The sequence below is a fragment of the Oncorhynchus gorbuscha genome, linkage group LG11 (assembly GCF_021184085.1).
Source record: "Oncorhynchus gorbuscha isolate QuinsamMale2020 ecotype Even-year linkage group LG11, OgorEven_v1.0, whole genome shotgun sequence".
NCBI classification, from domain to species: Eukaryota; Metazoa; Chordata; class Actinopteri; order Salmoniformes; family Salmonidae; genus Oncorhynchus; species Oncorhynchus gorbuscha.
Window position 1 is genome coordinate 21,687,938 of NC_060183.1, and position 26,717 is coordinate 21,714,654.

At 43.4% G+C, this 26,717-nt stretch overlaps 1 protein-coding gene across 1 annotated transcript in view; it reads right to left on the reverse strand.

The window, feature by feature from the left end:
• Window positions 1-22,884, reverse strand: part of acsf2 (acyl-CoA synthetase family member 2) — a 36,060-nt gene extending 13,176 nt beyond the window's left edge. Inside the window, exons 1-10 of the mRNA XM_046368919.1 lie at window positions 22,439-22,884; window positions 13,083-13,278; window positions 4,110-4,238; window positions 3,932-3,985; window positions 3,518-3,636; window positions 1,636-1,798; window positions 1,294-1,389; window positions 880-1,031; window positions 644-735; window positions 360-436 (exon numbers count right to left, since the gene is read on the reverse strand). Coding sequence (XP_046224875.1) covers window positions 360-436; window positions 644-735; window positions 880-1,031; window positions 1,294-1,389; window positions 1,636-1,798; window positions 3,518-3,636; window positions 3,932-3,985; window positions 4,110-4,238; window positions 13,083-13,278; window positions 22,439-22,551 — 1,191 coding nt within the window. The 5' untranslated portion in view covers window positions 22,552-22,884. The remainder of the gene's footprint in view (window positions 1-359; window positions 437-643; window positions 736-879; window positions 1,032-1,293; window positions 1,390-1,635; window positions 1,799-3,517; window positions 3,637-3,931; window positions 3,986-4,109; window positions 4,239-13,082; window positions 13,279-22,438) is intronic.
• Between the last annotated feature and the right edge of the window lie 3,833 nt (window positions 22,885-26,717).

Consider the following 26,717-nt stretch of genomic DNA (forward strand, 5'->3'; position numbering starts at 1 on the left):
AGCCCAACACGAGCACACCTGCTTCAACTAATCCAAGTCTGGAATGTGTAGCTTATTAGCAAAAGCATGCGAGTTAGTGCTGGGCTGAAACAAACGCATGCCCATCCTGTAACTCGCTAGGAGTAGAGGTCAGCACACAACTCTGCAATAAAGACTCTGGAACGACGTTCTCGTATGAAAATGTCTCCCTCTAACGAAAAATATATTAACTGTACCCAGCAGTGAAGGTCCTGAAGGGTTACCCCACAGCTGGTTTTGGGCTTCCACCTCTAACCAGGGACCGACTCAGGTCTAAATTATATTCAGTAATCACTTAGCTAACTTTAATCAATTAACTTAATTAAGAAAACATTACTCACTACGAACTCCTTAATGCCCATGGTAGAAATAACCTTCTTCACTATTTCAGGTGGACACGGGGAACCAGCCATGATGCCTAAAATGCATAAATAAACACATCTAAGATACAGTACATTTGATATAACCAATATAAAGATGTCTCAATAACGGTCCTATAGGACCCCCGAGTATGCAGGATTTCATCCCAATCAATGGCCATCTTAACTCCTCTTCAATCCAGCCGATTTCCAGAATATGATTAGAACAGAAACAAATGAGCAGAGTTAAAAACATGGTCTCTCACCTCCCTCCACTGACGACAAGTCAAACTTGGCCAAGTCAGGCTGGCCCAGCATGTCGATGTACATAGTAGGAGTGCCATAGACAAAGGTACACCTGGTGGAGGGAGGGGGTGGAAAAGTGGATACAGTTGATCGAGGCGCAAAGCACACAACCTACACCACAGTTTACTGTCCCAGAAATGTCCTCAATAACACTGAATGCATGTTTACCACCAGGACTTAGTTCTTTCTGCCATACCTTTCACTCTCCATAGCTGCCAGGTTGGCACGTCCGTCGTACCCGGTGGAGGGAGAGACCAACGTGATGCCATGCGTGGCCATGACAATGCCACCACCCACCGAGCCGAAGCAGTGGTACATGGGCACAGGCAGGCATACGCGTACCTGAGACTGAGGGGACATGCATTAAAGACTACCCTAGTGACTCTATGGCTATGTTTAGACAGGCAGCCAAATTCTGTTTTTTTCTTTCACTAATCGGTCTTCTGACCAATCAGATCAGCTCTGAAAAAGTTCTGATGTGAAAGTATCTGATGTGATTGGTCAAAAGACCAATTAGTGGGGGAAAAAATCTGAATTGGGCTGCCTGTCTAAACGCAGCCTAACTAACTCATTGTCTGGAATCATACGTGTGTGTAGGCAGGGGACCCACCCTCCAGTCATATCCAAGTCGCATGCCAATGCAGTAGGCATTGTTGACGATGTTGTGGTGGGAGAGGGTGGCACCTTTGGGGTTCCCCGTCGTACCCTGACATCAGACAAACAAGTACGTCAGAGAATGCACTTGAATAGGTCAACTGGGACATGCACAGGGGACATGCATCATGACTAAATACTGTTGAGTATTATGATTCAGATCCCTGTCAACAGAGGATTTAACACGAATTCACATTATAGAGTTGTTGGACACCATGACCATGTAAAGACAAACTGTGAGCACAGGATCAAATGGGAAGAATAGAGAGTGAGAGTATATACAGTTTACTAAAAGTACCGATGTGAACTGAATATTGATGGGGTCGTCGAAGGACAGTTTCTTCTGCAGCTCCTCCAGCTGCTGCATGTGCTGGCTGCTCCCTGCCTGCATTACGTCCTCTAGGTGGTACATCCCCGGCTGCCGGCTGTCTGTCACTATCACTGTGTGGAGGTCAGGGAGTCTGAGGAGGGAGGGTCACACGTAACAAAACATTCAGATAGAAATACATTATGTAGAATAGAACAGATAATCGTGTGAGCTCAGTGGGGTGCAATGTAACTAAAGCTGAGCGATTATCTGACATTTCAGTTATTTTTAAACAACTAATTGACTGAAGTCGGTTTGTATTTTTTTCTGTGAGTTTAATAAGCACATTACACAGTTTCTGTTGAGATGAATCATATCAAGCCCAAACTGTGCGATGTAGTAGGAAGTTGTAGTTTCCAACAGGCCAATATTCTACTTAGTTGAGTGCAGATATGTAGAATAGAACAGATAATCGTGTGAGCTCAGTGGGGTGCAATGTAACTAAAGCTGAGCGATTATCTGACATTTCAGTTATTTTTAAACAACTAATTGACTGAAGTCGGTTTGTATTTTTTTCTGTGAGTTTAATAAGCACATTACACAGTTTCTGTTGAGATGAATCATATCAAGCCCAAACTGTGCGATGTAGTAGGAAGTTGTAGTTTCCAACAGGCCAATATTCTACTTAGTTGAGTGCAGATAATGTGGAAATTAACTACAATGACCATAATTCATTGCGCACAAACGTTTTCGTTCTGTGTTTTTTTTTTTTTTTCAACTGCTACGTAAAAGAGAAGAATGCGCGATCTAGTGGTATCTCTACTGGAAAATACAAGATCTAAGTCAGGGATGGGCAACTTTGATGGGGGTGTACATTTTGACATTCGGTGGTGGAGAAAATTGAAGTTTTAAAGGAAATTTGCTTCAATTCTACACATTTTGCCATGGGGCAGAGAAGAAATGTTTGCAGTTTTTTTATATGATATATGAGTGAGACTTTAAAAAAAACATCTGTCAATTAGTGGGGGCCCCCCCGGCCAGTAATTCAACCATGATAGTAAGTTTAGCTATCTGGCCACTAAACAAAGCAATCTAAAAATGGTTTGCTGACATGGGCTAATTGACTGACTATCAGTGACTATTCTAACAGTAAGGTGAGACGACAGAGTTTCCCCCCAAAAAATATATATACATAGTAGTATTACATTTTTTACTGATCCGAAGGCCTTCAAAAGGGGGGCCGCTAGATGCCCATTCCTGATCTAAGTGTTTGACAGTTGGTATTTAGCAGTCATAAAAGTATGCCTTATTTACTTTGAAGAATAATGACTAAAATAGTGATTTTGCCAGACAGCATATAGAGCTCTATTGAGAAGATGACTTGGAATGAAATAATAAAGTCATCAAATAAAACAAATATACACAACAACTGAAATATTTTAGTAAAGTAAATGTGGATAAATGATGGTTAATAAGTGAAAAGCAGTTATGGCAAGTCACCTCCATCATGGGACTTTCCTTAATTGTTTTACTCTGTTCTTACAGCATTCAACCCACAAAATGTGTATTGCATTTAAAGTTGTTTTTTTCTCTGGAAAAAAAAAGACCTCAAAAAGCTCTAGTCGCTCAGCACAAAATGTAATAAAACATTCCGATAAAAAAACATGTAGAACAGACAGCCAAGCTTCTCAGTCATGTAGAATAGATCAGAGAATCATCTGAGCTGTAGAATTTTTTCTATCTGCAACATTCAGTGCTTTGCACCCACCAGAACACAAGCCATTGTAATTTGATCATCATTCAGTGTAACTGAAATGGTGTTATTTTGTCAAAAGAAGAGTTGTGATTGTATATGAAAACAGGGTGGTCATACCTGGCACTCTTGACCGATCCTGGGATAGCAGTGTCCATCTCTGGACAGATCTGCCTGAGCATGTCACAGTACTTCTGGGTCTTAAACTGGGTCGGGCACACAATGGAATTGCATCCAACCTGGACCAAAGCAGGAAACTACATCATTACCTCCAATGAACACACTGTTATTACCACCAATGAACACACTGTTATTACCACCAATGAACACACTGTTATTACCACCAATGAACACACTGTTATTACCACCAATGAACACACTGTTATTACCACCAATGAACGTCATCAACATCATTGCCTTTATCCTCATTATAAACTGTTTAACTAGCAATTATCTCTGCACCGTACTTAATAGTGTCACACCCAGTGCAACTTTCATGGAACAAAACATGACGTGGCAACTCAAGTGACCCACCTTCCTCAAAGCAAACTCCAACTCCTGCACCTGATAGGCTGGGTTCACAGACACCTGTCAGAAGACAAAGCATAACTAATGAAAAACGGCTTTAATGTACTTGACTTCACAATTGAGGTTGAAAAACCTCTTTCCCCTGTTAAGATTCCTCCTCCATGCCACCAGTGTCAGAGCTCACCAGTATGATGCCAGCCTTGGCTGAGGCAAACTGGAACAGGACCCACTCATATGTGTTGGGTCCCCACATGCCCAGTCGGTCCCCCCTCTTCAGTCCCAGTGCCAGGAGGCCTGCAGCAGCCTGGTCCACCTGAGCCATAATGGAGCACCATCAGCACAAAGAAGTAATGGTAATCAATGCATAGATGGACGCTAGAAAGTGATTCACAGCAGCATTGCTGAAAGAGACAGGGGAATTGAGAGAGACAGTTGAGTAAAACATTAGCAAGAGATAAGGTAAAACATATCTAAAGGGGTATTTTGTAGTGCACATTTCAACATTGAATTCATCAGAACCGCATTTTAAACTGCAGAAATACATTATTGATTACTATGACTATCAATAGAATCTAAACCAAACGGAGTGAGCGACACAGCTGGTTGTTACCCAAACACGTGACAATTCTTTATCGCCGAATGAATGTTTAACTTCAAAAGTCAAGGTTTGGCTATCTGAACTCTATCCACGCTATGCCCAGTCATATCATGGGTAGCTGTATCCACAGCAGGTAAGTACCGTAGAAATCACTTTCTAATCAGATACCAGCTACTGCCTGGTTACCGTAGTCCCAAGACAAATACGGTTAATACGTTTGGTGTCATTGGTCACATTTGAACTTAGTTTAATGCTTTCATAACCTGGAGATCACACCAGGTTAGACTTTGCCTCCAACCCAGCTCACTGCGTTCTTCCAACCATTGGGGTCTTGTTAAATAGCCACAACTGCTTAAGACAACAACAAAAAATGTCCGCTCACTGTCAACTGTGTTGATTTTCAGCAAACTTAACATGTGAACATAACAAGATTCAACAACTGATACATAAACTGAACAAGTTCCACAGACATGTGACTAACAGAAATTGAATAATGTGTCCCTGAACAAGAGGGGGGGTCAAAATCAAAAGTAACAGTCAATGCAGCTGGTCGCCACACCAGATACTAAGTACTGCAGTGCATCTCCTCCTCATGGACTGCACCAGATTTGCCCGTTCTTGCTGTGAGATGTTACCCCACTCTTCCACCAAGGCACCTGCAAGTTGCCGGACATTTCTGGGGGGAATGGCCCTAGCCCTCACCCTCCGATCCAACAGGTCCCAGACATGCTCAATGGGATTGAGATTCGGGCTCTTCGCTGGCCATGGCAGAACACTGGCATTCCTGTCTTGCAGGAAATCACGCACAGAACGAGCAGTATGGCTGGTGGCATTGTCATGCTGGAGGGTCATGTCAGGATGAGCCTGCAGGAAGGGTACCACATGAGGGAGGAGGATGTCTTCCCTGTAAAGAACAGCGTGGAGATTGCCTGCAATGACAAGCTCAGTCCGATGATGCGGTGACACACCGCCCCAGACCATAACGGACCATCCACCTCCAAATCAATCCCGCTCCAGAGTACAGGCCTCGGTGTAACTTCATTCCTTCGACGATAAATGCAAATCCGACCATCACCCCTGGTGAGACAAAACCGCGACTCATCAGCGAAGAGCACTTTCTGCCAGTCCTGTCTGGTCCAGCGACGATGGGTTTGTGACCATAGGCAACATTGTTGCCGGTGATGTCTGGTGAGGACCTGCCTTTACAACAGGCCTACAAGCCCTCAGTCCAGCCTCTCTCAGCCTATTGCAGACAGTCTGAGCACTGATGGAGTGATTGTGCGTTCCTGGTGTAACTCGGGCAGTGGTTGTTGCCATCCTGTAACTGTCCCCCAGGTGTGATTTTCGGATATACTGATCCTGTGCAGGTGTTGTTACACGTGGTTTGCCACTGCGAGGACCATCAGCTGTCCGTCCTGTCTCCCTGTAGCGCTGTCTTAGGCGTCTCAGAGTACGGACATTGCAATTTATTGCCCTGGCCACATCTGCAGTCCTCATGCCTCCTTGCAGCATGCCTAAGGCACATTCATGCAGATGAGCAGGGACCCTGGGAATCTTTCTTTTTGTGTTTTTCCAGAGTCAGTAGAAAGGCCTCTTCAGTGTCCAAGGTTTTCATAATTGTGACCTTAATTGCCTACCGTCTATAAGCTGTTAGTGTTTTAACGACCGTTCCACAAGTGCATGTTGATTAATTGTTTATGGTTCATTGAACAAGCATGGGAAACCGTGTTTAAACCCTTTACAATGAAGATCTGTTTGGTTATTTAGATTTTTACAAATTATATTTGAAAGACGGGATCCTGAAAAGGGGACATTTCTTTTTTTGCTGAGTTTATGGTCAATGAAGTAACAGATTCCTTTTTTAAATCTACAGAACAAAAGGGCATCATGTGCCACAGTAAATAGTGATGAATTTATCAAATCAACCCCTAAATTTGTTTTGGGCTAAATCTCCTCCTCGTATTTGTTTTGGCTCTGTGTGTGATATCAGCGCTGCGTTTGCGAACTTGTGCAATGCTGTTTCCAACTGAACAAGAGGGGAGAGACAGCGGATGTATTGACGTCCAATCAACCTGATGTTCCCTTTTGTGCAACCCCTTGTGTAATGGAAAATGATTTGATTCATTATTTCCATGTATTTGATAAACTGTTGATATGGATTGATATGTACTAAACATGATCGTAGATGCATTCCCTTTGTGGAATGGAAACGGGAGTTAACCATGTATGTATCAGGTATGAAGATAAGACCCAGATGCAGACACGTCAAATTGACAATGGTTTAATAATGCAGCAGGGGCAATAAGACAGGTCAAGGCAGGCAGGGTTTCTGTAAACCAGAGGTGGGGCAATAAGACAGGTCAAGGCAGGCAGGGTTCTGTAAACCAGAGGTGGGGCAATAAGACAGGTCAAGGCAGGCAGGGTTTCTGTAAACCAGAGGTGGGGCAATAAGACAGGTCAAGGCAGGCAGGGTTTCTGTAAAGCAGAGGTGGGGCAACGGTACCGGATGACAGGCAGGCTCTGCCTCATTGCCTGCATCCGTAATGGGTCAGCGGTCAAACGACCTCCACTCATCACTGTAAAACGCTCCCTGAAACACTTCAGCGAGCAGGCCTTTCTAATCGACCTGGCCGGGGTATCCTGGAAGGATATTGATCTCATCCCGTCAGTAGAGGATGCCTGGATATTTATTTTTTTAAATGCCTTCCTAACCATCTTAAATAAACATGCCCCATTCAAGAAATTTAGAACCAGGAACAGATATAGCCCTTGGTTCTCCCCAGACCTGACTGCCCTTAACCAACACAAAAACATCCTATGGCGTTCTGCATTAGCATCGAACAGCCCCCGTGATATGCAGCTATTCAGGGAAGCTAGAAACCGTTATACACAGGCAGTTAGAAAAGCCAAGGCTAGCCTTTTCAAGCAGAAATTTGCTTCCTGCAACACTAACTCAAAAAAGTTCTGGGACACTGTAAAGTCCATGGAGAATAAGAACACCTCCTCCCAGCTGCCCACTGCACTGAAGATAGGAAACACTGTCACCACTGATAAATCCACCATAATTGAGAATTTCAATAAGCATTTTTCTACGGCTGGCCATGCTTTCCACCTGGCTACTCCTACCCCGGTCAACAGCACTGCACCCCCAACAGCAACTCGCCCAAGCCTTCCCCATTTCTCCTTCTCCCAAATCCATTCTGCTGATGTTCTGAAAGAGCTGAAAAATCTGGACCCCTACAAATCAGCCGGGCTAGACAATCTGGACCCTTTCTTTCTAAAATTATCTGCCGAAATTGTTGCCACCCCTATTACTAGCCTGTTCAACCTCTCTTTCGTGTCGTCTGAGATTCCCAAAGATTGGAAAGCAGCTGCGGTCATCCCCTCTTCAAAGGGGGGACACTCTTGACCCAAACTGCTACAGACCTATATCTATCCTACCATGCCTTTCTAAGGTCTTCGAAAGCCAAGTCAACAAACAGATTACCGACCATTTCGAATCTAACCATACCTTCTCTACTATGCAATCTGGTTTCAGAGCTGGTCATGGGTGCACCTCAGCCACGCTCAAGGTCCTAAACGATATCTTAACCGCCATCGATAAGAAACATTACTGTGCAGCCGTATTCATTGATCTGGCCAAGGCTTTCGATTCTGTCAACCACCACATCCTCATCGGCAGACTCGACAGCCTTGGTTTCTCAAATGATTGCCTCGCCTGGTTCACCAACTACTTCTCTGATAGAGTTCAGTGTGTCAAATCAGAGGGTCTGCTGTCCGAACCTCTGGCAGTCTCTATGGGGGTGCCACAGGGTTCAATTCTTGGACCGACTCTCTTCTCTGTATACATCAATGAGGTCGCTCTTGCTGCTGGTGAGTCCCTGATCCACCTCTACGCAGACGACACCATTCTGTATACTTCCGGCCCTTCTTTGGACACTGTGTTAACAACCCTCCAGGCATGCTTCAATGCCATACAACTCTCCTTCCGTGGCCTCCAATTGCTCTTAAATACAAGTAAAACTAAATCCATGCTCTTCAACCGATCGCTACCTGCACCTACCCGCCTGTCCAACATCACTACTCTGGACGGCTCTGACTTAGAATACGTGGACAACTACAAATACTTAGGTGTCTGGTTAGACTGTAAACTCTCCTTCCAGACCCATATCAAACATCTCCAATCCAAAGTTAAATCTAGAATTGGCTTCCTATTTCGCAACAAAGCATCCTTCACTCATGCTGCCAAACATACCCTTGTAAAACTGACCATCCTACCAATCCTCGACTTTGGCGATGTCATTTACAAAATAGCCTCCAATACCCTACTCAACAAATTGGATGCAGTCTATCACAGTGCAATCCGTTTTGTCACCAAAGCCCCATATACTACCCACCATTGCGACCTGTACGCTCTCGTTGGCTGGCCCTCGCTTCATACTTGTCGCCAAACCCACTGGCTCCATGTCATCTACAAGACCCTGCTAGGTAAAGTCCCCCCTTATCTCAGCTCGCTGGTCACCATAGCATCTCCCACCTGTAGCACACGCTCCAGCAGGTATATCTCTCTGGTCACCCCCAAAACCAATTCTTTCTTTGGCCGCCTCTCCTTCCAGTTCTCTGCTGCCAGTGACTGGAACGAACTGCAAAAATCTCTGAAACTGGAAACACTTATCTCCCTCACTAGCTTTAAGCAACAACTGTCAGAGCATCTTACAGATTACTGCACCTGTACATATCCCACCTATAATTTAGCCCAAACAACTACCTCTTTCCCAACTGTATTTAATTAATTTATTTATTTTGCTCCTTTGCACCCCATTATTTTTATGTCTACTTTGCACATTCTTCCATTGCAAAACTACCCTTCCAGTGTTTTACTTGCTATTTTGTATTTACTTTGCCACCATGGCCTTTTTTGCCTTTACCTCCCTTCTCACCTCATTTGCTCACATTGTATATAGACTTGTTTATACTGTATTATTGACTGTATGTTTGTTTTACTCCATGTGTAACTCTGTGTCGTTGTATCTGTCAAACTGCTTTGCTTTATCTTGGCCAGGTCGCAATTGTAAATGAGAACTTGTTCTCAACTTGCCTACCTGGTTAAATAAAGGTGAAATAAAATAAATAAAATAAAAAGGCAGAGGTACAGGTCGGCAGGATAGCTCAGGGTCTGGACAGGCAAGGGTCAAAACCAGGAGGACGAGAAAAAGAGAGACTGGGAAAAGCAGGAGCTGATAACAAAAACGCTGGTTGACTTTACAAACTGGCAACAGACAAACAGAACAAAGGTATAAATACACAGGGGATAAATGGGGAAGGTGGGCGACACCTGGGGGGGTGGAGACAATCACAAATACAGGTGAAAGATCCGGGTGTGACAGTATGTTTAAGTACCATATTTAAATAAGTAGTTTTTCCACTTAGTCTACAATTATCTGTTGCAAATAAGTACCGGTGTTCCCATCTTTGACCTGTTGAACTGCCAGTATCAAATGCCTGCCAGTACTGAATGTTATGAATAAAGTTTGAACCCAGACTGAGCCGAGGGTCCATTGATAATGTACAGTATCTGTGAAACTGTGTGATTCTGAACCACAGTGAATTTCATTCCCCCCTGGCACAACCCCTGGATGGGATATTTATTTTACTGTTTAAAAAGCTAATTTCCTACAATTCTATGCATTTTGACATGGCTCAGGCCTATGACCAGGGTGGAACATTTCAAAATAAAAACCACAGGTCAGGTGTATTGAACATCAAATGGACCCTAAAAATTGGACGACATTGTTACTTTGAAATTTTGGGGGAATGAAATTTAAAGTATGCTAATATTATTTTTTAGGTGGTTTGACACTTTATTCAGACAGTAATTAAATGATTTAAGGAGACAGGTAAATGCTAGAAACAGTTGGAAGGTTGAAAGCAGAGATCACCTGTTCTCAGGTGAAATGTTGTATAGGACATGCCGGGGAGTGTTACCACTACACAAAAGCTCTCCACAGGAAATATTAATGGTTGATGGCAGTGCATAGCCAAATCATAGATTGCAGTCTGCTTGTCCATAGACTGCTTTTAAGATTAATACAAAATGTTTGTATTCTTTTGTAATTTGGGTGAACTGTTTAAAATAGGGATGGAAAAAGACCAGAGTAGGCACATTTGCTATTTATCGCAACAGTAAAGTTGAAAAAGTCCATATTTATTCGGTACATGAAAAATTAAGAGAAAAAGTACATTGTGTGTGCACTACATCATCCCCCACGGATCTTTGGAGGCAGAGGGTATATGTTGTGTGTGAATGAAGGAGAATGGATGAGTAAGTAGATGTAAAGAGGAGTGTAAATTTGCCTGAGAAGATAAGACAGGGAAAAGATGCAAGGATGGGGGTTGGTGATAAATTGGATTTTGTTGGCCAAGCTTATCACATGGAAGGTGCACGGGCTCCATAATGTTTTTTTATATGATTCTCAAACACTTAGAGATGGTCAGCAGATGTGGTTCTTGGAAGAGTTACACTTAAACAAAGGAGAAATGTAATATTTAAATAGGAATTGGGTTGGAGAGGCCTATTCTGCTACCTACTGTAGCAACAACAAAACTGTAAGCATCCTGATAAATAAGAATACACTATTTTCCCTTATATCTCAGCATATTTTCTCATTTTGAATTGTACAGCACCTTGCATGGGGAAAAATATACATTGATTTTATTGTATATCCCACCAGGGGCACATCTGGTGTTTTTAGATCAATTCAAGCTATATTAGATCAAATCCAGACAGGAACTATTATTTTAGCAGGTGACCTAAATTCTACATTAGATAAGATTGACAGACGTTGTAAAAAGGCACATTTAGGAAGTCTCCAAATATTTACTAGGACACCTGAAGATTACCATTCCTAACTACAAAAGATTATCCATTTTTTTCTCAAAGTAACAAAAGCTATTCAAGAATTGAATGTACTCAACAATTTACTAGATTCAAACATTCATGATATAATGATATCGGATCGTTGTCAGAGGACAGAGAAAAGCCGATCACCAATATAATTTGGGATGCCTTAAGAGAATGTCAATAATGGCTGTTTTTTTTGTGTTGTTTTTTAACCACTTTTTCTCCCCAATTTCGTGGTGTCCAATTGTTGTAGTAGCTACTATCTTGTCTCATCGCTACAACTCCCGTAAGGGCTCGGGAGAGATTAAGGTTGAAAGTCATGCGTCCTCCGATACACAACCCAACCTAGCCGCACTGCTTCTTAACACAGCGCGCATCCAACCCGGAAGCCAGCCGCACCAGTGTGTCGGAGGAAACACTGTGCACCTGGCAACCTTGGTTAGCGCGCACTGCGCCCGGCCGGCCACAGGAGTCGCTGGTGCGCAATGAGACAAGGACATCCCTACCGACCAAGCCCTCCCTAACCCGGACGACGCTAGGCCAATTGTGTGTCGCCCCATAGACCTCCCGGTCGCGGCCAGTTACGACAGAGCCTGGGCGCGAACCCAGAGTCTCTGATGGCACAGCTGGCGCTGCAGTACAGTACCCTTAACCATAATGGCTGTTGATGCCGAAAAGGCTTTTGACAATCTTGGATTGCCTTTCTATTCAAAACATTCCAGCTGAAATAATAAATGTTATACAAACATTATATAAATGTCCTAAAGCAAGAATTTACCAAATAATACATTATCTGATTCAATTCCATTTCGAAAAGGGGCAGGGCACAAGACAGGGATGTCCCCTCTCCCCCTACTGTTTGCACTGTCAACTGAACCGCTTACAGAAAGAATTAGACAGGACCCAAACGTAACAGGTATCATGGTAAACATTAATATAAACTAAAATTATTTGCAGATGATCTCCTGATATACCTGACTAATATTGAAAACTCTATGCCCCTTTGATAAAAATATTTTAGAACTACTCTAAAATATCAGGATATAAAATTAATAGGGTAAAAAAACTACATAAAGGAAATAAGAAAAATAACTCATGATATACAGCAATCCTTTAAGTGGACCAAAAGATATGAAATACTTAGGATGCTTAATAAGTGACAACAAATATAAATGAGAATGACAGCAAGTCTAACAAAATGTCACATAGGGCACCCAAAAGGCTAGGGCCAGCTCTGACTGCATGTGTAGGTATGGATGAGAGTACATAGACCAGCGAGAAGCAATTTTGTGTACTCACGTGTTACTGAATTCATATTGCAAACAATAACACACTTTGCTTTTTTATACATCTGCCTCCATAGGGTTTCCCTTAAATGGGCGTAGAACATGCTGTTTCAACTAGATGTTACCATTCCTTTTGAAGGGGGCGAGAGGACATGTGTCTTGGCTCGGTCTGGAAAGTGTGCAAGCCTCAAAATCCTTGATTCCTTAACTCTCTCGCCTTGGATCTCCTCCTTCAATGAGCTTTCGAGATAGAGGCAAGGAGTTGAGGAATCAAGTTTTTGAAGTCTTTCACACACTACAGAAAGAGCCCTTGTGTACCCCAAATCTGTTTGGCATAGGATTAGTAGAAAATAGGAAGTAGACACCACTCACATCCTGCTGGAGCTGTGAGAAGGTCTTCCTGACCCCGTCCTGTAGAAACACTACAGCCTCCCGGTCTGGAAAGCGTTCAGCTGAAGCCTGGAGGCTCCCACCAACCGTACTGAAGAGTAGAGACTTGGAGGAGGTGCCGTGGGCATAGCTGGTGGTAAGTGTGGGGATAGTGGGTGGACTGTCCACATGGACTGCACTAGGTGGGAAAATAGAGAGAGAGCGGAAGTTACAGATCTGAAATGGTCCGGGGTTTAAAAGTCAAACAAACTGGAGTTCGTACACAGCCTTTAGATTAAAATGGAATTCAATAAAGGGTGATATTCATAAGAGGATTTTCGGAAAAATTATGGGAGCCATGGAAACAGTTTGAGTAGGACATCGTTTGAGATAGTGTCATATGGAGTGTCAAAATGGGGCCTATAGTAGGGAAAAGTAGTCCAAGTAAATGAGTTAAATGATTAGGATGTGAGACCGATGAGGACAGGGAGGGTGAATAGGAGTCTAGGGCAAGGGAGGGGGAGGTGCACATTCAACACAATGGACGGAGAGGGAGAATAAATTCATTGGTTAGGCTAGATATTTAGGCCGTGTCTATACTTGACAGTTCATGCAGCTCCCACCCAGGCTAGGGGAGACTCCGCAGCTGTTGCCGGAGTGAGATTCAGAGCCGCGTGCCTGACCACTCTGTTCTCAGGACCTCTCCTCACACATAGTCTGTTACTGTGTCAGTTGAGTCTGGCTTCTCACATCAATACCTTTGGTATTGATGCCCATTCCACCTGTATGGATGTGCCTAGGCTTAGAGCATACAATTCAGGCTGTGGATTCCCCCTTCAGTGCTACTCTCTGCCCACGCCTACAGTATATGATGCACGATTGGCTATGAGGTCACGTGCTAATGACAAAGCCCTGTTTACAGTCATCACGCAGACAGCTTTGGCTCTTACAGACAAAAATGTCAGCCTCTGTGAAAAAAACTTTTATGGAGCTCCCCATCTCCCCAGGCCAAATTTTGGTCCTAGTGTGGATGCCATTTTGGACCAAACGGCTAAGCTGCAAAAGGACAGAGAGACCCTGCAGTCTTGCATGGGTCCATCTGGGTAGGGTAACGCAGGGCAGAGACAATTGCAGAGACAATTGCAGTCTAGACCTCAGCTTTCCCCTGCCTCAAAAGGCAGCTTGGGTCCTCCACCAAACCAGCCATGCCGAGATCACCCACATCAATAGACTCCGGGTCAGCAGTGGCGCCCCCACCAGCACAGGCAGCGACATAACAAGCACCGTCCCTCTGCTCCGAAGCGCCCCCTCAGTCATCCTGATGGGTGTGGTGATGGCTTGAGCTTGTGGGAGGAGCTTGTGGAGTCCCTCTGGATGCTGGATACAGTACTACAGGGGTAAAAACTCCAGTTCCGATGCCGGCCACCACCTTTCAGAGGGGTCTGGTCAACTACAACAGCCGACACCCTGAAAAGAGAAGCTCTTCAACTAGAGATTGCATTCTTCTCCATCAGGGAGGCAATCAGACAACTCAAACCATCAGAACAGCACAGTGGGTTCTGAGGAGTGGATTCTAAGCACAGTGGGTTCTAAGTTCCTAGTCCTCAAGAGGGATGGTGGCTTTTTCCACAACCTGGACTTGAGGCCTCTCAACCGGTGCTTGAAAACCCTCCCCTTCAAAGTGCCATCTTCGTCCTGCATCCTACAGGCTATCAGCCCAGGCCAGTGGTCCACCACTGTTGACCTAAAAGATGCCTACTTCCACATATCGATCCACCCGGCTCACAGGAAGTTCCGCGCTTTGCATTCAACGGTATAGCGTGAGTACCAAGTGTTACCTTTCAGCCTCTTCCTGGCACCAAGAACATTCACAAAATGCATGGATGCCGCTCTAGCACCCTTAACATCAAGCGATTTTAGTACTAAATGACCTAGACGATTGGCTAATCTAAACTCAGTCAGGAGAACAGGCAGCAGCATACACGACAGCTCTCGTGAAGCACATCTCAGAGCGAGGCCTCCGGTTGAACATGCAAAAAAGCTACCTGGTCCCCACACGAACTGTGATATTCGTGGGCATGCGGATCGACTCGTCTCTAATGGAGGGCTCATCTCACCAAAGAGCGAGTCCAGAAAATTGTAGATCACCTCAAACCTTTTGTCCAAGACCAGAAGGTGACTGTTCTTCAGTGTAAAAGACTGATGGGTCTCCTCCCCTCCGGATGGGGAGTGGCGACTACATCCCTGAATAGTGAGTCGCATGTTGTTATTCTTTAGGGAAGCGGAGGTGGATCTGTTTGGCTCAGAGGTACACACAGTGTCCCCCTTGTTTCTCAATATTTAAACCCCCCCCCCCCCCCCCCCCCCCGGGCCATGTGGCCTAGATGCCCTGGCCCACGAGTGGCCGAGGAAGAAACTACACACCTTCCCCCCAACCCCAATGATTCCAACGACTCTGAACAGAATCGGGAAACCAGGTCCTTCTGATTGCCCCCAGATGGCTGAGACACCACTGATTAAGGTCAATACTGTCACTCCTAGCAGGGACAGCATGGGAACTACCTCGGAGGCCGGACCTATTGTCACAGGCGAAGGACACATTGTGGCATCCAAATCCCTGCCGCCTGAAGCTGTGGGCCTAGCCACTGAACAGCGAAATAAGTCTGATTTAGATCTTGAGCCCTCTTGTTGTTAACATCTTACAGAGGGCCAGGGCCCCGTCCACCACATTAACCAATGACACGACGTGGTGTGTGTTCTGCCAGTAGTGTGGGGAGCCGGGTGTTGGTCCAGAATCTTGGAACATAAACTGTGCTCCAGTAATAGAGGTCTTTGTTCAATGCTGGCAGGGCAGCATCCACACTTAAGGTACTGTATATGCTGCAGCCATTTCAGCAAATCATGATGAAGAGCAGGATAGTCCACTTGGCAGCCATCCGCTCATGCCAAGGTTTCTTAAGGGAGTCTGTCGATTACGCCCAGCAAGAGCCCCATCGGTTCACAAATGGGATTTGGATCTGGTTCTTGGAGTAACATCCAGACCTCCCTTTGAACTGTTAGATGTTATAGACTTGAACACCTCTCTTTTAAGACTGTGTTTCTGGTGGAAATCACCTCGACCAAGAGGGTTGGTAGGCTCCATGCTTTATCGGTTAGTGATGAGCGTTATCGTCTAGGCCCAGGTAAGGCGATCGTTACTCTGCGGCCTAATCCTGCTTTCCTACCAAAGGTCCTGCCCCCAGGTCACGTGAACAGAGAAACAGCCTTGTCCACTGCCATACCCCCTGGGACTCATGATCTCCGTGTCCTGTGAGATCCCTAAACGCGAACGTGGAGTGAACTCATCATCTGATCATCTGTTTGTGTGCTTTCGAGAGTACACGGTAAGCCTCTCTGAAAACAGTTGGTACTTGGATTGTAGACACTATCCTGCAAACATATAGCCAAGCTGGCCACCCAGTGCCATCCTCTGTGGTAGCACATTCCACCAGGGGAGTTGCCACCTCCTGGACACTGCTTAAGGGAGTCCCCCTCTCTGACATATGTGCAGCTGCCAGCTAGGCGTCGCCCAGTACCTTTGCAAGGTTTTATCGGGTGAATGTGGCTGACCCGCACGGTATGAGTTCAGCTGTGCTTGGTGCTACCCTTCCCTCCAAACAGTAACCTGTGGTTGAGCCAGGTACTGCCTCGAACACCTATGGTGATGTGTTGCTCTAGGCTGTGCCCTAGAGGAACAGACTTACTCTCGTAGTCATCCCATTGAGTGACTAGCATAGTCCCTTAAGCAAAATAGAAAGGTTACTCACGTAACCACGGTTCTATGAGCTAGGGACCATGCTAGTCCAGATGTCAGTTCCCTTGTAGCCTCAGGAAGAGTCTCAAGGAACTGATACTACATGCCCAGGAATTTATTTGGTGGGGGCGGGCACATCACACCCATGGTACGGAATAACTCTGATATTAACATCTTAACTCATCCTGTCCGCCAGGGGTACGGCTCTCCCATTGAGTGACTAGTTGGGTTTGGTTAAGTAGCTGCAAAGTAGCAAGAAGTTGCAAAGTTTCTTGCAAAAATTATAAAGTTGTCAGTGATGACATTCGAACATGCAACCTTGCTAGATGTTTGCGTAGTAAGTAGTTGCAAAGATAATAAAGTTGTCCATGATGAGATTCGAACATTCAACCTTTGGGTTGCTAGACGTTCGCATTATACAACCACCCTGCTTTTATTTCTGCCCTACTGTATGTAAAACTTCTGTCTTATGTTACCATACAAAACTAATTTGGAGTATCCCAGGTTTACATTTACTATGGTCTTCTCTACACTTGATACTTACATGCGGCTTCTGCTATCAGAATATGAAGATCGCGTTGAAAAGACGATTCTAGACGCACAAAAGTCGCTTTGTGGTCTGATTGTGTTCAGATCTGGCTGACCACTTCAGGTGGTGGTCAGGGATGCATTGTGTGCGGATTTCTCCTCAGTCTGGACACAATCAGGCTACGGAAAATGCACACAGTGAGCGACGTTGTCAGCATTCGTCGCACAAGTCTCCAGAAAACATGTGTTTTGGGACCGAGAGGCACCTTTTTATTATAATATTGGAGGAAATACATTCCTAGCATGAGGGCCGTGTTTGCTGGCCTCATAAATGCTAGCCAGCAAGCATTTAAGAACTGACAAAAATGTATTATTTTTGTATCATTTAGCAGACGCTCTTATCCAGAGTGACTTAAAGTAGCGAGTGCATAGATTTTTTCATACTGGACCCCGTGGGAATCGAACCCACAACCCTGGCGTTGCAAGCAACATGCTCAACCAACTGAGCAACCCTTTTGCAATCTATTTAGCATTGCTTGCTAGCTACAAGTAGTTAGCTACTGCCATCAGTTGTGTGATTATCATATTTTGCCCGTTCCACTGCTTGTAGAATGCATACTGGCATTTGAATATACTGTGGGAAAAGGTAATCCAGACACACTGTAGGCACATTTAAATGTAGGTGTAGATGCATGACGTGTTCGGAATACCATAATAAAACTCAATGATCAGAATACTAGTAGGCCGTCACTGTAAATAAGAATTTGTTCTTCTTTGGGAACGGGGGCAGTATTGAGTAGCTTGGATGAATAAGGTGCCCAGAGTAAACTGTCTGCTACTAAGGCCCAAAAGCTAGACAATGCAAATAAGTAGTAGCTTTGGATAGAAAACTCTGAAGTTTCAAAAACTGTTTGAATGATGTCTATGAGTATAACACAACTCATGTGGCAGGCAAAAACCTGAGAAAAGATCCAACCATAAAGTGGGAAATCTGAGGTTTGTAGGTTTTCAAGTATTTGCCTATCCAATATACAGTGTCTATGGGGTCATATTGCATTTCCTAAGGCTTCCACTAGATGTCAACAGTCTTCAGAACCTTGTTTCCGGTTTCTACTGTGAAGGGGTAGAGAATAAGGGCTGTTTGACTAAGAGGTCTGGCAGAATGCCATGATCTCAGTCAGGCGCGCAGCCGTGAGAGCTAGCTGCATTCCTTTTAATTTCTAAAGACAAAGGAATTGTCCGGTTGAAACATTATTTAAGATTTATGTTAAAAACATCCTAAAGATTGTATAGAATCATCGTTTGACATAAACTGTAATATAACTTTGACTTTTCGTCTGAACTAATTGCTTGCTTGCTTGTGCATTTGGATTACTGGGCTAAAATGCGTGAACAAAAAGGAAGTATTTGGACATAAATGGACTTTATCGAACAAGACAAACATTTATTGTGGAACTGGGATTCCTGGGAGTGCATTCCGATGAAGATCTAAGGTAAGTGAATATTTATAACGCTATTTCTGAGTTGTGACACCTATCCTTCTTTGGAAAATGGCTGTGTTTTTCTGTGACTTGGCGCTGACCTAACATAATCGCAAGGTATGCTTTCGCCGTAAAGCCTTTTTGAAATCAGACACTGTGGCTGGATTAATGAGAAATGTATCTTTAAAAAATGGTGTATAATACTTGTATGTTTGAGGAATTTTAATTATGAGATTTCTGTTTTGAATTTGAATTTCTAGTCTATGAGACCGGGCGGCCCAGGAGAAATCCGCACACAATGCTTGACTGATCACCTCCTCAGCCAGATCTGGACACATTCCGACCACAACGCGACTTTTGTCCATCTAGACCTGCCTCTACAATGAGATCTTCGTATTCTTGTAGAAGAAGTCGCATCCAAGTGTCGACACAGCTTACAGTACATTCAGAAAGTATTCAGAACCCTTCCCCTTCTCCACATTTTGGTACGTTACAGCCTTACTGTAAAATGTATTAAATAAAAAAATTGAATCAATCTACACACAATACCCCATAATGACAAAGCAAAAAGTTTCTTTGCAAATTTATTACAAATAATAAAACAGAATGTAAGTATACAGACCATTTGCTATGAGACTCGAAATTGAGCTCAGGTGCATCTTGTTTCCATTGATCATCCTTGAGATGTTTCTACAACTTGATTGGAATCCACCTGTGGTAAATTCAATTGATTGGACATGACTTGGAAAGACACACCTGTCCATAGTCCAACGTGACAGTTCATGGCAGGGCAAAAACAAAGTAATGAGGTCGAAATAATTGTCCGTAGAGCTCCGAGTCAGGATTGTGTCGAGGCACATATCTGGGGAAGGGTACCAAAACATTTCTGCAGCATTGAAAGTCCCCCCAAAAAATCTTAAATGGTGGAAGTTTGGAACCACCAAGACTCTTCCTAGAGCTGGTCGCCCGGCCAACTTGAGCAATCGGGGGAGAAGGGCCTTGGTCAGGAAGGTGACCAAGAACCCAATGTTCACTCCGACAGAGCTCCAGAGTTCCTCTGTGGAGATGGGAGAACCTTCCAGAAGGGCAAACATCTCTGCAGCACTCCACCAATAAGGCCTTTATGATAGAGTGGCCAGATGGAAGCCACTCCTCAGTAAAAGGTGCATGGTAGCCTGCTTGGAGTTTCCTAAAAAGGCACCTAAAGGAATCTCAGACCATGAGAAACAAGATTCTCTGGTCTGATGAAACAAAGATTGAACTCTTTGGCCTGAATGCCAAGCGTCATGTCTGGAGGAAACCTGGCACCATCCCTACGGTGAAGCATGGTGGTGTCGGCACCAGGTTGTGGGGATGTTTTTCAGCAGCAGGGACTGGGAGACTAGTCAGGATCAGTGACGATTTTAGCATGTACATTTTGGTGGGGCAAATTCCCCTAAAAATATATTTCAGATGCATGCCAGCAAAGCCACTACACAAAAGATTCATTGCACTATAATGGCGACAAGCGGTGCCCACAAGCTGTTCCAACAGCAGAGCTTTCTTTCCAGCACAATGGAGTGAATCCTTACCACCACTACATATGGCTATCAGTGGAGCCTTGTCTGGGAGGGAAACAATTAATTCAGCCTCGTTTACTTGCCTTTTCTTTTTAAACATAGCTGATATGGCTGACCATATCTCCCTGGCATATTACATCATTTATGCAGCAGCATATAACACATTTTTGGACTCACCTTGTTGTGCGCGGTGATCCATCGTTGGCAAATTTTGTCATCAAAGAAAGATTTTACAATTCCGAGTTGGATAACCATTCAAAATGTATTTTCCAAGTCTGACTTCCCAGTTGCAATGCTTGCAGTTAGCCACTGTCACTGATTCTTTCCATACATATAAATTGTTGAATTTGCAATTTCCAACTTGTTGTGTAATGCTTATGTCCACTGAGCACTGATACGTTTTATCGATAATTTATGTTCATTATTCATCTTCAACTGACAAGGATTAAAAAGGATTCTCCAGTAGATTGTCGACTTGACTTATGAGGACTGCCAGCTAAGATGTTGACATGATCAGTCCAATCAAAGCTACTGTTGATATGTTATTTGATGTAATTTTATCTGTGGCCAATAACCTTAAGCCTTATTGGAAGGGCACTTCTAATCCAAGTCTATGGTAGGGCCCAAAGGGCTCACATTCTTGATGTCTACCCTTACTAAAGGCCACATTATTGACTTGACAGAACACTGAGCCAATCACGGTGCAATGATCCTATTTTTCTTTATGCAAAAAATGTGGGGCTCAAAACAGGTGGGGCTTTGCCTCATCTGCCCTGAATGATGGGTCGCCAATGGTCAGGATTGAGGGAAAGATGAATGGAGCAAAGTACAGAGTGATCCTTGATGAAAACCTGCACCCAGTGTGCTCAGGACCTCAGACAGTGTTGAAAGTTCCCCTTCCAACAGGACAACAACCCTAAGCTCGCTGCCAAGACAACACAGGAGTGGCTTCGGGACAAGTCTCTGAATGTCCTTGAGTGGCCGAGCCAGAGCCCAGACTTGAACCCGATTAAACATCTCTGGAGAGACCTGAAAATAGCTGTGCAGCGACCCTCCCTATCCAACCTGACAGAGTTTGAGATGATCTGCAGAGAAGAATGGGATAAACTCTCCAAATTTAGGTGTGCCAAGCTTGTAGCATCATAACCAAGAATATTTGAGTCTGTAATCACTGCCAAAGGTGCTTCAACAAAGTACTGAGTATATAAGGGTCTGAATACTAATGTAAATGTGATATTTGCGTTTTTTTTATTTTTAATACATTTGCAAAAAACTCTAAAAACGTGTTTTCGCTTTGTCATTAGGGGTATTGTGTGTAAATTGATATAGGGAAAAACCGATTTAATCACTTTTAGAATAAGGCTGTAACGTAACAAAATGTAGAAAAAGTCCAGGGTTCTGAATGCTTTCCGAACGAGGTAGCGCCCTCAGCTGAAACATGATACTTTCATTTTGAGATCTGCTTAAAATATTATTTCTGAGTTTGCCTGAGGAAATGCCCTACCATATCCAATAGCAGCCAGGGTTAATCTACACGCTATTCTTGAATAACCATTTAAAATGAAAGAGCAAAGAGAAAATATTGGAAGTTAGGAGATACTGTAACAAGTCGACAATAATTAATTATCTGCGATTGTGCAATAGACCACACAGGCTTACAGTCACTCGATTTGGGGTTGGGAGGATTCTTGAAACTTCTGCAGCTCAAATATCTTTACTGTCTCCAGAGAATAAATCAAATGCATTATTCAGTTTTATACACTCACTGGGTCAAATTTGGTAACAGTTTACGTATGAAAAGTGACAATCTTTTTGCACAGTTGCATATAGGGGTTGTTTTCCCCAAACAACTGGAACATTGAATGATAACATTTATTGTAACAAGTAGTGGCAATCTATTTAGAGTTTATTTCCCACGATGTTACCAATTTTCGCATAGGCCTATAACAATACTGATCACGAGTCACGGATGAACATGTTCTCTGCATTTTTACTCACCAACAGCCTTGTGAAGGAAAAGTTGTCCTTGGTTTTTGCAAAAGTTTGACTGGCTTGGGAAAAAATACATTCGACCGAAGAGGCTGAGAGCCAAATGCAATCCTCGAAAACATTATCTAAGAAATCCTTTAAAAAATATGTTTATACAATATTAAAAACCAAACGATAGACTGCAGTTAAAGCTGACCCTGGTGATGCGCCATCGAGTTAAGACAATTCCTTCAGTAGTTGTATAACAAGTCCCATTTCACCAATCTACCCTAAAAGAGGTAGAAAATGCATGTTGTTTGACACTGATTGGTCGGTTTGGAATGCCTTCCAGCCATAGATAATATCGCCTTAAAATAACAGTATAATAAACCCGTATGTTGAGATGACCGATTTTGTTACATAAATTACAGCAGATGAACTTTGTTCCCCGGTTGTGCGTTACGCTTCACTGACCTGCAGGTGACACAAATGTACATGGTGTAACCGGTTTCTATTCTTTGCTTTCTTTGGTATAGCAAGCAAGCATTTTGGGCTTGAAAACACACATACAAATGTTTTTTCAGTTAACACGTTTGATCGGAATTTAAACAACTACGAGGGATAATCATTTCGACTGCATGAATGAATGTTTCTTGTCATCCACAATACTTAATTACTTAGAGGAGGGACTGCAACAGGATGTGTGCTAGCTGTGTTCTTTTTTTTGTAATTATATTTGTATTATAATGTTATTTTCTTTTAACAGGGGTTACATAGACAACCAAAAAAACGGCACCACACAGACTAAGTACAATAAAAGGAATAAGGATACAAGCAAAAATCTAGTCTGTATCACATCCGGCCGTGATTGGGAGTTCCATTTGGCAACGCATAATTGCCCCAGCGTCGTCCGGATTTGGCCGGGGCAGGTCGTCATTGTAAATAAGATGAACTGACTTGCCTAGTTTAAAATAATAATATTAACATTATACAAAAAGGCAGTCATAAAATGGAGTGTTTTGGAATAACAGAAGCTTGAGAAAGCTGCATTCACGCAGATGGTACTTCAGGTATTGAACATAATAATAAATCAAATAATTTGACTGCCATCTGACCGCAAGAAGCTTAAACAGATATAATACAACATAATCATTTCAAACCTTGATTACATTTGGGAACATTGTCCTGTGTAGGGTGCCGTCTTTCGGGTTGGGACGTTAAAACGGGTGTCCTGACTCTCTGTGGTCATTCAAAGTCCCATGCCGTTTATTGTAGGATTAGGGGTGTTCACCCCGGTGTCATGGCTAAATTCCCAACCTGGCCACATTCTATCATGGCCACCTATTCATCCCCCTCATTCCTAATTGCCATATATCACTCCTCACCTCTCCACCTGATAGCTGATGTGTGATGAGAGTTCTGGCACAACAATTGTCGCTGTGCATCAACAAGGTGGGTGCTACACATTGATGGTGGATGAGGTGAGTAAGTAAAGTGCTTTGAGTGCCTCAATTAGTAAAGTGCTATATTTATTTAACATTCATTTAACGAGGCAACTCAGTTAAAAATAAATGATTATTTACAGACGACACTGGGCCAATTGTGCACCGCCCTATGTGACTCCCAATCACGGCCGGTTGTGATACAGCCTGGAATCGAACCAGAGTCTGTAGTGACGCCTCTAGCACTGAGATGCAGTGCCTTAGACTGCTGCATCACTCGGGAGCCGTAAACCCAATCAATTCTTATTATTTATATACGATCACAGCATTCGGAAAGTATTCAGACACCTTGACCCACATTTTGTTACGTTACAGCCTTATTCTTTGTTTTTTCCTCAATCTATACAAAATACCCCACAGTGACGAAGCCAGAACAGGTTTTTAGAAATGTTTGCAAATTTTTTTTTTTAATTTAACTGAAATATCACATAAAGTATTCAGACCTTTTACTCAGTACTTTGTTGAAGCACCTTTGGCAGCAATTACAGCCTCATGTTTTCTTGGGTATGACGATACAAGCTTTGCACACCTGTATTTGGGGAGTTTCTACCATTCTTCCCTGCAGATCCTCTCAAACTCTGTCAACTTGGATGGGGAGCGTCACTGCACCACTATTTTCAGGTCTCCAGAGATGTTCGATCGGGTTAGTCACTCAAGGACATTCAGAGACTTGTCCCGAAGCCACGCCTGCCTTGTCTTGGCTGTGTGCTTAGAGTTGTCTTCATCAAGGAGCAGGTCTTCATCAAGAATCTCTCTGTTCATCTTTCCCTCGATCCTGACTAGTCTCCCAGTCCCTGCCGCTGAAAACATGCCCACAGAATGATACTGCCACCTCCATGCTTTACCGTAGGGATGGTGCCAGGTTTCCTCCAGACGCTTGGCATTGAGGCCAAAGAGTTCCATCTTGGTTTTATCAGAGCAGTGAATCTGAACCTTCCTCTCCTTTCACCAGGACATACACTTCTCAACCTCCACATGTGTCCCTGTGTGTGCTTGCGTATGTGTGTGTCAGTTGTTTTAGTCTGCCCTACTCATAAAAGGGGTTAAATGCGGAAGACACATTTAATTTGAATGGATTTAGTTGTACAACTGACTAGGTATCCCCCTTTCCTTTCAAAAGTGTGTTTTTGTTAGAGATAAGAGTGTTCATTGTACCTGTTCATTGAAGTTGATGTGGGTTCTCTGTTGTGTTTGATTTAATCTTGTTCCCAGACACTTCCACACATCACTTCTACTTATTCAATCAATCAAGCAAAATGATATATATATTTTTTACATCAGCAGTTGTAACAAAGGGATTTTACAGTAACCCGGCCTACACCAGGGGAACCTGGGACATACAGGGCACCACTGCTTCTGCCATCTCGTTCTCCCTGTGTGATGTCATATCCTGTTCCTCTTTAGACACCTGGCCAGCAGGGTGCAGATGGGCTCTCCCATCAACATTTCTAGTAAGAACTCTATCCTGCTGCTTTGCTTTTGCTCTGATGTGATCACCCCATACATTTGTAAGAATAAAGTTACAAATGAAAGTAGTGGTATTGTTTGGATAACTTTTCTGCCCTGATTTACTTGGTATACTCATGTATACTCATGTATACTCCCAACAGTGGAGGCTGGTGGGAGGCGCTATAGGAGGAGGGGCTCATTGTTCTGCCTTTCTAGGGACTTCTTCCTAGCCACCGTGCTTCTACATCTGCATTGCTTGCTGTTTGAGGTTTTAGGCTGGGTTTCTGTATAGCACTTTGTGACATCGGCTGATGTAAAAAGGGCTTTATAAATAAATGTGATTGATTGTAATGGCTGGAATGGAATGTATGGAATGGTATCAAACATATGGAAAAACCACATGTTTGACTTCCTACCATTCATTCCATTTCAGCCATTACAATAAGCCCGTCCTCCTATAGCTCCTCCCACCAGACTCCCGCTGACTCCCAACACATATCAATTAATTCAATCGGACAGCTGGCAAAGATGGTCAATGATTCATCAATTTACAGAACTCAATGCATTTACTAACAACTAAATGTTTTTGTTGTAAAATATAAACAACATAAATAAATATAAACAAACATTTAACATATTAACAAAACAAACAAGTTCAAGTCAAACAACATCACATCAAGAAAAAATACAGTCAGGTCAAACATTCTTGCAGTGCAGCCAACCAGCCAGCCACCACTTTCAATTCCTGTGTCATTGCAGGGTTACAGCAAATTATTTGACTGCTATTATTTCAAAATAATATTTATATTGATGCCATAAGTCAATGATTTTAGAAGGCGAGGGATAATGATGATTTAATTGGTTTCACTGTCCAGATCCATCTACACTTGCATGTCTGACTACCTCGTGACTACCTCCGGAGGTTTTCAGGCAGATCACAGTCAGACCACAATGCATCTTTTAATCATCTACACCTGTCTGGAAATGTGGCTACAATCAGAATGTGGACTAGATCAGGACAATGGATGCATGTTAGAACTAGGTATAAACAGGGCTTTTGTCGCCTTGGTGACCTTACCAACCTTGACCTTCTACCCCACCAAAACAAACTTCTCTGGAAATATTTTGCTCTGGAGAAGAAATGCATCTTTCGAAACTAAAAGAACAACTCCATACAGAATTGGCACAAACTGATCGTTGAATATGTAGACATTGAACAAATCACAATGTCAACAAGCCATCAAACGGCTGCATTCATTAAAGTCTGAAATACATGAATAGCCCATCTGAATCTCATCTCCAATTGATCAATTCAACCCCTTCACGTACTCTCTCTCTCTCTCTCTCTGTGTGTCTCT